At 31.9% G+C, this 13,809-nt stretch overlaps 1 protein-coding gene across 1 annotated transcript; it reads right to left on the reverse strand.

Annotated features, from left to right (window-relative positions):
- Positions 1-1,893, reverse strand: LOC105130520 (calcium uniporter protein 4, mitochondrial-like). The gene is made up of 2 exons (XM_011033077.1): positions 1,208-1,893; positions 1-799 (listed from the first exon to the last, which is right to left on the reverse strand). Exons 1-2 carry the CDS (start codon positions 1,790-1,792, stop codon positions 317-319), a joined length of 1,068 nt encoding a protein of 355 aa, XP_011031379.1. The 5' UTR covers positions 1,793-1,893; the 3' UTR covers positions 1-316.
- Positions 1,894-13,809: the final 11,916 nt, after the last annotated feature.

Genomic DNA, 13,809 nt, shown 5'->3' on the forward strand with positions numbered 1-13,809 from the left:
TAAAGAAGATTTGGATCGCTCTACTGAGGCATTGTATTTCATAATTTACAGCTCACAAGGAAAAAAAGAGAACGGAAAATAAGAACAGCAAACTCCGGTTCCTTTTTGCTAGCTTGACTCCAGCTGCTATGCTATGATGGATCTTCAAATTTTCACCATCTTGTCGAAGCCTTCAATTAGTAAACTCTAACAAGGTCGGATCATTCGATGCTTGAGAAAAAGTTTCTGGCATTGTAACAAAAAGTTCTCTATTCATTCTTTACGCCCTACGTTATTAGCAGGAACATGCTCGAACTCATTCCTATGCATGGATTGGCTAAGAAATCAAGGCCCCGTCTTCGGGGTGCCCTGGTTTGTAATATTCGGATTGTGGTAAACCATAACCGAGGTTAGGATAAAAAACTCTGCGAAGTTGGTTATATTTTTGGACATCAAAGTCATGAAGTACCATGAGTTTCTTTTGTTTGGTCTTGAATCGGCGCTGGAAGTACCCTTCAAAAGAAGGCTCGGTGGATGTTCTAAGGAAGAAACCATAGGCTATTGCAAAGTGAAGGGAGGTCACGAAGAAGCATATCGGCTCCATGACATCCCAGTTAAGTTCCCAGAAGGTGAGCCTCATGAACCCAAGTGTCTGGATCATTATAAAGCCCAGCCCACAATAAAGCTCCCCTCGTACCTGGGTTCTAGCCTTTTTATCAATTATTGCCTTTAGTTTCTCCATATGCTCAAGCTGTTTTCTTCTTGGATCATTCGGACTTGCCATAGTCTGTGATATCATGTGCTCCATTGATTTCGCCACCTGGTACACAAAAAAGAAATTTAGATGTGTTGGTGTTTAGCGTGATAAACAGAATTGTCTAAATTAGACTTAATCAGAGTATCATTATTATGATAATATTCAGAATATCATTATTATGATAATATTTCTTTGGTTGTCCCTTAGCAAATGCCAAGTCCAGGAAAACAAGTCGACATAGGACAGGCACACACAAACCACTTCGATCATAAGTAGTATGTATCGCTGTTATTTGACTCGGAACAGCCCAATAAATAATTCGGTGACATGTCGATTCAGAATGAATTATTAGAAAAAAACTTTAAGAAAATAATATGTTTTGATTTTCTTAAAATTTTATCGAATAAAAATATGCTACACATAGACAAAAACTACCAGTTAGTTAATTAATCAAATAAAAGTAATTAATACCTGCTCAGGCCTGAGATACACAATGTTCCCTAAAACGATGACGTTTCCAGACTGGTCAATCCACCTTGCAAACTCAACACCTAGATCTTCATTTCCACACTCATCAACACAGACTTTAACAAACTCCGAATACATAATCGATACTTTTGGGATCTCTCTAAGTCTCGCCTTCAACTTCTCCATCAGAGAAACCCTCAGGATCTTCTTCGCATTCTCAACAGAAATTCCGAAAGTATTCGCCTCTCCGGCGACCAGTTCCGGTGGGGTCAGACCATCAAGGTGGAGCCGGTCACTGGAAATGTTGAACCCTTTGAGCTTTTCTCTTAACTTCTCTCCAATCGGAATGGAGATGAACTCTGGTAACTGGTTAACAGCTCTACGGTGAAGGAATCTCCGGAAAAATCCTTTATCGACTGAATCTCCTGTTAGAAGCTCTTTGTGTAGGTTGATTTTTGATGAGGCATTATTTTGTGGCGTTGTAAGGGTTTTAATGGGTGATGATGAGTGGTCTAGAGTTGCTGCAGGTGATGGAACTCGACAACCGCTGGTGATGGTACCCTTCGAAAATAATTTTCGAAAAGCCATATTTGATAAGATTTGAGGGTTTTCGAGCTCTTGAATGAGGAAGGTTGAGGTGTGCTGGGGGAGAATGAGAAGGTATATATATAGGGACCAAAGATGGAGGAGAATCCGGAAATGAAAATGGCGATATATCGGATGGAATCTTTTTGTTTCCCTTTCTGCACGGAATCAGTTTTTACCATTTATAGGTATAGATATCCTACCGCCATCCTACCGCCTGAGAGAGTGCGGTAATGTTGCCGGGATTATTTTTTATTTTGTGTTTTTATTTAAAAATATATTAAAATAATATTTTAAAAAAAATTAATTTTAAATATTTAAAAATCTTAATTTCAAACGGGCTTTTTAAAAATATTTTTATCTTTTAAATATATAAAATTAATGTATTTTAGTATTTTATAATAATTTTAATGTACTGATATAAAAATTAAATATATATAAAAAAATATTTTAATATATTTTTAAATGAAAATTTATAATAATAAACATTTTATATTATTTTTTAAAACATTTTTGAAGAGGAAGGGTTTTTTTAATTTATATTTTTAAAATATATAAATTTATTTTTAAAATATTATATTTTTTTTCTCCAACCAAATATATTTATAGCTTCAAAGTTTTTATCTACTTGAGATTGTAACAATATTATTAGATCAAATTGTATCAACTATTTTTATAAAAGAAACCTTGTTTTATTTTATATTTTATATATTTGTGACTTTAACAAGGGTTTATGACGCTAAGTTGAATTCCATTGTTACTACTCGTCGTCCTGACAGCTCCTATTTGTAAACTTGTAGTGCAATGCCTTCAATGACCATCTAATGTCAATTAATTATTTTATTTCAGTCCAATAATCTAATAGCAAGAGAAAATATGCTGATATTAATAATTTTACATCATTTCCTATGGGCCTTGGAAGATGTTTTTTTTTTTTTGCATATCACATATAAAATATTTTATGCAAATTAAATAACAGTTAGTGTACTTATAAAATTTTAAGAATTTTTCTATCAAGAGATCTCAAGCTCTAAAAAGATTATAATATTTATTGATAAAGTCTGAAAAATTTTAAGTGGCAAAGAAATAAGGCTCTTGAGTTACCTTAGATTTGGTGAATGATCAAATCTAAATACTTTAAATTTAATATATTCGATAGATCCATATTTTCTTGGATGTGTTAATAAAGGATGGTCAACTTGGGTGTGCTATAGGAAGGATGTGGTCATTCTCTTAGATATGCCTAGGAAAAGATGGTCGTTACTTTGGATTTGTTGGATTGCCAAGTTTAAGCGCCTTGAATCTGACATGTTTTCTAGACTTATGTTACTTTAAATTTGGCTAACTGTCAAGTCTAAATATCTCAAGTTTGAAATATTTTTTTTGTTGGATTGCCAAGTTTAAGCGCCTTGGATCTGACATGTTTTCTAAACTTATATTACCTTAAATTTAGCTAACTGTCAAATCTAAATATCTTAAGTTTGAAATATTTTCTAGACCCATGTTATCTTGGTCTTGACAAATTGTCAAGTCCAAGTGCAATGGACTTGATTATCTGCCAAGTTCAATTGCTATAAGTTAGGCATGCTTGTTAAATTCATGTTACCTCGAACTTGAATAAATATCAAGTCCAAGTATCTTGAGTTTGATTTGCTCACAAAATCCACATTGTCTCATTCTTTTGGGCATGCTTAGGGAGGATGAACATTTTTTTGGAAGTGTCAATGGATGATGATCGTTACCTTAAACTTTCCAGACTTTCAAGTTCAAGTGCTTTGGCTTTGACATGCTTACCAAACCCACGTTACCTTAGACTTTGAGGAGGGCTAAGTCTAAGTACCTTAAGTTTGATATGTTTGATAAATCCATATTATCTCGAATTTGGCTGACTGTCAAGTCCAAATGCCTTGATCTAACATGCTTACTAGACCTATGTTATCTTAGATTTGATTGATGACCAATTTCAAATATTTTAGGTCTGACATGTTTGCTAGGCTCACATTACATCATTTTATTGGGTGTGCAAATGGAGAATGATCATTTCTTTAGATGTGTCAAGGGAGAATGATCATTCCTTTAGATGTGTCCCATAAAGTATGTGTGAGAGGATGATTATTATCTTGAATTTACCGGCTTGTCAAGGAAGTGTCTTGCGTCTGACATGTTTGTTAGACCCACTTTACCTTGAACTTGGCTAACTGCCAAGCCTATGTACTTGAGTTTGACATGTTTGACAAACTTACGTTACCTTGGACTCGGCGAACTACCATTTCTAATTGCTTTAGATCTGACATGTTTGCCAAACCCACGTAATCTTAGATTTGGCTAAATGTCAAGTCTAAATACCTTGAGTTTGAATTGATCGCTAGACTCATATTACTTTATTCTCTTAGATGTGTCAAGAAAGAATGATTATTTTCTTGGACATGACAAAAGAGGATGTGGTCATTCCATTAGACGTGCCCAAGTTTGGCACATTGCTAAGCCAAATCACGTTACGGTCTAGCTAGCGCCATATCCTGTGTTTTTAGGACTAGGCACATTGCTAAACTCAATCATGTTAGAATCTGGTTAGCGTTATATTTAGCATTTTCAGAGTTTGACACACTACCAAACTCTACCATGTATGGGTGTGGCTAGTGCAAGACCAAGCATGCTTAGGGCATGACGCTCTACCAAGCCTAGCATCTCGAGGCTTAGCATTGTCAAACCTAATGCGCCTTCATTGAAATATATTTGTTTTTTTAAAACTTTATATGTGTAATTTTTTTAATATATTAATTTTTAATAAAGATATACTAATAAAAATTTATTTTTTTTATTTATCAAGATGCAATGTATGGAAACTCGTGCTCGTAAAAAGTAAAGATATTAATTCAGTTACATGCCGGTCAGATGTTTTATCTTCATAGAAAGAAAATCTTTTCAATTTAATGGGAAATTTTTTTTGTCAGGAAATGGGAAATGTTTTCAAAAAATGATCCAATGATACATGTTTGCCTAAGAAGAAATTAATAATACTTAGTGAGCTTTTAACTATAACTATAACTTTTAAATACTTTAAAGGTTAATATTACGATCCTTTCCATGTATTATTTTTAAATACTTTAAAATCACAGGCTCAACTTTTCCAAATCAACCTTTAGGATCATTACTTATCGGTGCCAAAAAAATTAATACATGCTTTAGATGCATGATAACTAACACTGAAAAAAGTATAATGCGTCCGTTCACCACCGGTCCATTAAAAAATAAAAATAAATTAGCTATGTATTACCCACAGCCAAATAACAGAGGAGATGATGAAATCACATAACAATGTGTTTTCTTTTCTTTTTGAAGATAAAAAAAAAATTGTTTTATTTTCTAAACAAAGTACGGTATCCCTAATTTTAATTAAATCACACGTGCTTGTTGTAGGATCTACTTTAAAAAAAAATAAATTAAAATGATATATTTCCATTTTTCAATGTATATCATTGATTATATTGATATAAACTAATATTATGTTAAAAATAACTTATTTTAATTAAAAATTTAAGTTATTAAATAAAATTTCAAAAACAATTTTATTTTTTCTCTAATCCTAGCCTTCTTCCTTTTAACTGATGCTTCCGCTCAAACAAACTTCAAATATATATATAAATTTGAATGTTTCAATCCGTACGATAACTCTCAAAATAGATTATAATTTTTTATTCTTCTATAACTTATCAAAACTAATTATCATTTAATTTTATTTCTATTTGGGGAAATATAGTGCTTTTGGGCCTTAACGATTGCATTATTTTGGAAATTAAAAAAGAAAGGGCTTTGACTTGGTATGCAAATACATAATTTTACATAATTAAGAAGGCACGTTTAATATTTATATATTCGGTAAGTTTCTTCGATAAAGTAGGCCGAGTTTCAATTATTTCAATTTATTTATTTATTATATATTGATGAAGAACTACTCATGTTATATAATATAAAATTCAAAAACTATTTAATTCAAAATAACATTATTTCAATATTTAAAGAAAATTAAAATGATATAGTTTTAATTTTATTTTTAAAAAATACTCAATCAAGTTATAAACTATTTTTTATCGATTCATTAAAGTTTAACAAGGCAAACACCAATCAACTTTTTAAGAAAATCTTTACCTACACCGGTTTGGTTTTAATAACACTAATTTAATATTGCAAATGACGATGAATAGACGGATGAGTAAGCTTTCATATGAAATCACAATCGTCTCTTTCCAGAATTATTGCAATAAAAAAGTAATTAAAAAGGGAAATGAAACGGGAAAAATGTTATAAATATAGAAGTAGCATAACTTTATAAAATACATGACGCAGTGTTGTTATATATACAAACAAAAAACAACAACCATGTAACAATTCCTGTACAATATCCAGTGCTGTATAGTCCACTATAATATCATCAGTTGTAGCCATGAAATGTGGAAGTCCACCTAATAATTAACTTTTCTGATATTATTTTTCTTATATAATATAGTTTCTTTAATAATGCGGTGCATAGTTTTTTTAAAATATTTTTTAATTAAAATATTTTAAAAAACAGATTGAATAGCATTAAAGGAAAAAAAATGAAAGATATTTCGAGTGGATGGAGTGCAATCCTGGGAAACTCAACATTTATCTATGAGATTTTTCTCTTACAAGGCAAAAGGAGTAGTTTCAGAAAAGAAAACAGTACTTGTTACTCGCTAAAGCTGTGTTGCTAGGGACTTCAGTGTCCTCTTCATCAATTACATTCAAATTGTATTAAGTTAAAGCCCCAATTTTTTTGTCCGAAAATTAATTATTTTGAATGATAAAAAACTTTTATTATTTGTCCATATCATGAAAAAGAGTTGAAAAATAACATTTCCAGTTATTTAGGTTTTTTTTTTTGGTAAACGGTAGAATCTTAGAGTTGTCAACTTATATATATATAGATATATATATATATATGCATTTTCATAAAAAAAGGAGTTTTAATTTCAATTTCTAAGATAAAATCCACTTCTCTAAATGACAATTTAGCAACCTTTTGAGATAAAATCGATTGCTTCAAAGACAAATTTCAGCCTAACCAAACAAGTTTTGAAATTGCATTCTGATTAGTAACAACTCCTCAATGTTCAATTCAATTTCCAGTCATCATCATTTTGGAATATTTTCAAGTACTAATAACATATTTTCTTAGAAGGTCTAACGGGCGTTGAGTTATATAATAAAAAATAATATTTCCTAGTACGTAATTAACGTAATTGTAATCAAACAATAGTAATCATTAAGACTTGAATCTCGTTTCATTACAGAAAGTTAGCTAAGCCTGTTGCGTGAAGATGATACTCGCCAAACAAAAAATTGATGCAGATATTTTATGGTGGCAAAGGTTTTAAAAAATAAAAAAGTTGATGAAAAGTCTGATAGAAATGTGTGTATATATGTGGACTGACGTTGACGGCAACCATTAGTCATATAATAGTTGTAAAATTCTTAGATTTAATTTTGAGAGTAGGTTGAAAAAAGCATCCACCATTAAGTTATTATATATATTAACTTGTGAATTATACTATAAGTTGTTTTTTCTAAAATAATATTCTTGATTGTCGACTGATCAAGTCTACACGTATCAAGTTCAGATGTATCAATCATACTACTAATTAAATTGTACAATTTTAATTTGCTAAATTAATTTTTTATTTGATTCTATTAAAAATCCGATCTGAGTTAGGTTCCGAACATTATATTACTCGGATAAACTTACCGAAGGGTTTAAGAACTTATTACAATAACCCCTTTTCTTTATACTTAAACAATTTTGATCTGCATGACTCCAGTACTCGTGTACTAACTTCTCCATTCCGAGTTGAAGTCATAGGAAACAAAATCTTCCACCTGGTTCAAAAAAAAAAAAATGCCTGTTTGAAAACTGCAGATATTCGTGAGTGTTTCCAATTGATGCAATTTGTAAGAGAGACGTGCGCAAGGTCAGGCCAGAAATTAGCAGGGATGGGGGGAGGTGTGGGACTTTTTTTTTTTTAAGTGTTTTTTATTTTGAAATATATTAAAAAAATATTTTTTATTTTTTAAAAATTATTTTTGATATCAACACATCAAAATAATTTAAAAATATTTAAAAATATTAATTTAAAATTAAAAAATATTTTTAAAATATATTTTTAAAATACAAAAATAAACATAACCTTATGTCTTCAATGCACACCGGAAGCAACGTGTGGTGGTGGTTCTGACTTTAATTTGTGGACAATTAGCAAGCTTTTGCTTTGCCAAATAGTCAAGCGAAACGGATTGTAGTGGAGTTGAGGTCATCACAAAATCTTTATCCAAAGTTTTAACATCATTTTTTTTTTCTATAATGGAAATGATTTTGAATTTGTTGGTTAGAGAGTCTTAATTGTATATCTAGGGAATTAAGGTAAAAACAATTTAATTTTAAAGACAAGTTCTCTGTAACCCCCCCAAAAAAAATCAATGCACGAAATATTTTTTTAACTCACAACTTTATATCATCAATGGAGATAGTTTTCAATCCTACTATTAAAATGAATTAAAATTTTACTAAAAGATGATTCCAAGATCTTGTTTCCATCAATGTCACATCCTCTCCATACAATCCAACCTTGATGGACTCATTTGTCATTCATTTCAACCAAAGATCCACGTATTTTATATATATGGATGCAAATTGTTCCATAATCGAAAGCTTGCATCCCTAGTCATGACTCACAAATCCATTTTAGGACCTTTGGTCCCAAACGAATTATGATCTGTTCACAATATCTTCCCACTAGAATAATTATATAGAGAGAACAAAAAAGAACTGTATTTAGCTTCCTAATTTCCCCACCGAACCTCCATAAATTTCAAATAATTGTGGGTTGTGTAAGCATCTCTCTATCCCTTGGAAGTATATTCTCATGATCTAAGCGTAGCAATAATCTTCTCCTGTCTGCGATAGAGATGGATTTTATTTTCATTTCTTTTGCATGTCCTTACGTCACAAGTCATTTCTCTTAATTTCTCTACTGAATTCCCCATGCCTTGCTTCCATGTACGCATGCGTTTACTACCACAATAAACATTGAATTCTTCTAATTTTTTCGAGACGTGAGTTCCTGGTTGTAGTTGGGTTGTGTTTTTCGATTTCTAGCTTTCGTTATTATAGGGATGCTAAGATGGAAAATGCCTTTGCTTTTAGAATTCTTTACGGAACTACTTCATCGTTTCACTTGCAAATCAAGATGTAGAAGATTCACGGAAACTAAAAGCAAAGAGGGATTTCTAAAATTCATAAACAACTTTAACTTTATGTGTAGTTTTACTTCTAGCATGTACGCACCAAAGGAGGGATACTTCACGCGGTACGCATCATCTAGTCTATGTAGTTTTACTTCTAGCATGTACGCACCGAAGGAGGGACAAATAATATATTGAGGTACTTCACGCGGTACGCATCATCTAGTCCAAGATTATATAAATGTAAGACTTGAAAAATATCTTGCAAACTAAAGCACCCAGTTGGCCGTCGACAATGGAGAAGGGACTCCATAGAACCATAAAGTCAAAGACCGTAAAAAAAGTATTTAATTAATTGAGGGATCGGCCATATTTTTCCCTATTTGAGTTCTGAGACGGATAAAACTCCTATTTGATCACTAATCTATTGGACAGTTCCCATTAAGGACCTGATTAATTTTCTTATGACTATATAATTTAAATTCATGTTAAAAAATAATATAAATTATATTTTAAATTTTAGGTTTTAAATGATGCTTTAATATAAATTTGAATCTCATTATTTTAATTTCTTTTCTAATTAAAATCTAATTAATAACTGCATTATAAAATAATATAAATTATATTTTCAAATCTCATTTATTAAAATAATTACTTTACAGATTTTCAAAGGTTTTAATGGTGAAGCTAGTTGAGCAAAACATGATCGTTGATAAATATATATCCCTTTCTCATTAATTTATTGTCCAAATAATACTATAATACTATAACACTTAACACAGTCGAGTCGAGAAAATGACGAAAAGTTTTAGAAACCTACTGCCTCGTAAATGCATGCGATTCATTATTTGGCTGCCAAAAGTAAAACCTGTGGGGGTTGATTCTTGAGAATTCGTAAACAACGTCAAGTTGGTGCATCGGTATAATTAAGATATCAAGATCTAGTATTATGATTCGTGAAAGCAACGGTGTATCAATTATGTGAAATGGATGTAAGTAGTGAGCAACATGGAAGAAAGAGCAGACACTAAGGTACAAGGCGTAAGTTAAGAACAGATGAAATTATAAGAATTATAAATATGGTGTGAGAATGGAAGAGATGTGAGAGAATTTTGTTAGCAAAATGCCGATGGTAAGCAAAAGTCCCCTCATACTTGATGGGTGACTCTTCATCGCTAAAATCGTGCCACGTTATTCGTTTTGAACAGTCGGATCTGAGCTCGATAAAGAAAGCTTATTGACAGTGGTGTTAACCTAAATAATGCCTCACATGTTTTTATAGAACATAAAGATATCGATTCTGTTTTAGGTAAAAGAAATTGGATCTAATTAAAGGATAATGGTGCCGACGGATTTTGGGATTCTTAAATAAATCAAGTGGGGGCAGCAATCCATGGAGCTATAAAAAAAAGTAGAGAGATTTTTATCCAGTAACGATGAGTGACAAGTAACGAAGAAAACACTAGAAGAATCCATCAAAGAATGAGAAATCTACACTCCAATAATCCTTGTTTATTAACTGAAAGAGAATTAAAGAATCCCAACAAATTGGGGGCTGGGAATCATGTTAGGCAGTCGATTCCATTTGTGCGTGCGTGTAAGAGATTCTTTACAAGCTAGTGGGAAGTCTACTACCCCCATCTTCCCACGAGCACAGTAGATGTAAGCCACCTTCCAATTCACCTCTACAGTAAAAATGGCGGAATGCGCGTTTGAATCATCATCACATTAGTCCATAAATCATGGCTTCTCGGGTCCCCCCCCTGCCTTACACTAAAACAGACAGAATCCCATGTAAGAATTGTTGGCGCACTTGGCGTGGAAACACCAACACCATGACTTCCCAAACCTAAGGTGTCCCCGTTGTTGGAATCCGCCATGGCAACGCTCAACTTCCTTTACTAGACACAACAATAATTAGTGAAATGCCTGTGATTTTCAATTAATATTGCAACATCATGCCATAAAAGCTTGATGAGATCTTTGCTTTAGGAATGTATTGTTTCTGCGTAAGCCCACTGAATTTTACTAGTGTTGGCTTTTGAAACTATGGAGACTGACCTCATAGAAATTATGATAGCATTTTGGTGACAAAAACAAGCTTTTTTCCGACGAGGTCCACTTAGCCACTAGCTAGACATTATTTGAATTATGGGATTCATGAGCTTGGAGAATTACAATATAAATACGAAAAAACTCCTCCAACCACTTGATGATCTGCCACATATGAGAAATGCACCACTATTCCTCTGTGATTATATTTTTGTCAATGACATCACATATAATGTTCCTTACATGTTTAATTTATTTATGCTGGATCTTTACGTTATTACAATCATAGGTTAATCACATCCAAAAATGATTAAGCAAGACGGTCTATAATTATTCATGATCCCATGCCGAAAGAAGGGCCATCTAAAATTAATTAGCCCAAAGGAAGAGGAGAGAGTGACGCCATGGCATTCCGGTTCCCAGAAAATGGGGCTGGCAAGATAAAAAGAGAGAGAGAAAGAGAGAGAGAGAGAGAGAGAGAGAAGCCCAGATTTGAAAACCTGCATTAACATAGATATAAAGGTTGCTGAATACTAATCTCCAAAGAACATGGAAGTCTATTTAATTTCTGGTGATTGAAAAGTAAAATATAAACATATTAACGCTCCATTTAGAAATGCGAGCATGGCTACATTATTGTAATTATCGTAACGTATGTTTCATAAAAAATAATTAAAATAATATTTTTAATTAAAAAAGTAAGGTGAAACTGGAGTTTGTATCCATATTTATATACAAACAGAATAAACACATAAAAGCTGGAAAAAAAATTCTAAAATGAAATAACCAAACTATAAAAATCCTCTTCCATCAACTTCAATAGAAAAGATGAGCTTTCCTTAGTGCCAACCAGCATTAATAGGTTGATTATTAATTTTTTTAATGCTAATGGTGTTATATACCATTGATTATTCTCAATCCCATGTGCTGTTGTCCTCTCGGTTTCCTGTTTTAACTTTAATTACTTCGTTCTTCTTGGATTACACTTTCCCAAAAGAAAATGAAGAAGACAACAGGAATTCTTGGTGCAAGAAAAGGAGAATTATAAAACTATAAGAAAGAAATGGGTGAAAGGAACTCGTAAAAGATGGTAATGCAGCAACTTGTATAAATGTTGCATATCGGATTAGAGTGAGATAATTAACTCAATGTCGACTCATTTTTGTTCCAGAAAAAAGTTACCTGCTCCAACTAATAGCTTTCACGTTTTCAACTTAATTAATTTAAAACCACATCAGCGTTAATGGTGACTTGTAACTAATTAAATTGATCATAAAGCAGGTGCACTGATTAGGTTCATGCTGTTAGGCCTCGAAAGAATGCTTGCAAAAACTTTAACCACGTCCTTTGTGGGTGCAATGCGGTCCGAATCTGAAGCACTAAAACACATTATTCGAAAGAAATTGACAGGAGTGAGAGCGATGAAGTATATATGATATGCAGAGTATATTAAATTATATAGGATGAACAAACAGGGCTTGAGTCGGTTTCAGCACTCCAAGAATCAGCTTCGGATTCATTAATCGCAAGGTGTCCCCTTTTCGTGGCTAAATGTGTATCAGTTTGGATACCTCTAACAAGTGCACACCTGCGATTGATTCATTCGAAGTCAGTTGCAGCCACAGTTATTTAAGAAAATTTAGTGCAAAGCACGGGTTATGAGAGTTAATTCAGATTCATCTATTTTAAAAAAATTAAAATTAAAATAATATTATTTTTAAATTAATTTTAAAAAAAATCAATGATTTTCAATGAGATCAACTAAATTAAAGAAATCCATTTCAAGTTGATTTTTTTTTAAAATCCAATCTAGATCAGGAGCATATTAACTACATTTTATATTGGCCGTCTAGCCATGCCGAGTTAATAACAGCAGTTTTAATAGTGATTAACTTTACCTGTGACGGCTATAAATTTGCCATTTACACTAACTATTTTCTTGCTTCTTTCGACGAGAAAAAGAACAGAGAGAGAACAATTGACATTTGACAAATATATATTCTTGAAAGTTACATGTATATATATATTCTTTGGAGGTGGTTTGAAATTATCAAATTGGGTATAAAAGCAGCCATCCTTCAGAATCCATGCATGCTATTTCTTTCAACCAGGAGCTACTAGCTAGACAAATGCCGGCTTGACATTTGGGGAATCATTATGTTGGGTAGAACGGCTTGACATTTGGGGAATCATTATGTTCGGTAGAATAGATGTGGTTATTTTTTAAAATATTTTTTATTTAAAAATATATTAAAATAATATTTTTTAATTTTTTATATTAATATATCAAAATAATTTGAAAATATAAAAAATATTAATTTAAAGTAAAAAATAAAAAAATTTAATATTTTTAAAAGCGTTTTTCAAAAACAAAAAAAATAGGATTATATTAAATAATTTATATATAAAAAAAAGGAATACATGTCTATATATATATATAGAGAGAGAGAAGGTTTGTCAACGGTCTTATTGAAAAATATATACTTCGCAATTATTTGGCAAATTAGGGTTTATACAAAGGGTGTAATTTCACTGGGGAACCTCTCGTTGTTCGAAATGCCACTGGGTAGATGCTGTTAGTATACGCACACCTAGGCATATCTAGGATAGTTGATATTCTGTGCCAATATATGGAGGCAACTTCCTTTGCTTTGGCTGAGTTTTTTTGTTCTCTCTTTCTAAGAAAAAAACAAATTAGTTTGCTTGTT

The sequence above is a fragment of the Populus euphratica genome, unplaced genomic scaffold (assembly GCF_000495115.2).
Source record: "Populus euphratica unplaced genomic scaffold, PopEup_1.0 scaffold2.1, whole genome shotgun sequence".
Classification (NCBI taxonomy): domain Eukaryota; kingdom Viridiplantae; phylum Streptophyta; class Magnoliopsida; order Malpighiales; family Salicaceae; genus Populus; species Populus euphratica.

Coding starts and splice junctions, on each gene's coding strand:
- LOC105130520 (XM_011033077.1), bottom strand. CDS start 1,792: ATGGCTTTTCGAAAATTATTTTCGAAGGGTACCATCACCAGCGGTTGT. Junction 800..1,207: donor TGTATCTCAGGCCTGAGCAG/GTATTAATTACT, acceptor TTTGTGTACCAG/GTGGCGAAATCAATGGAGCA.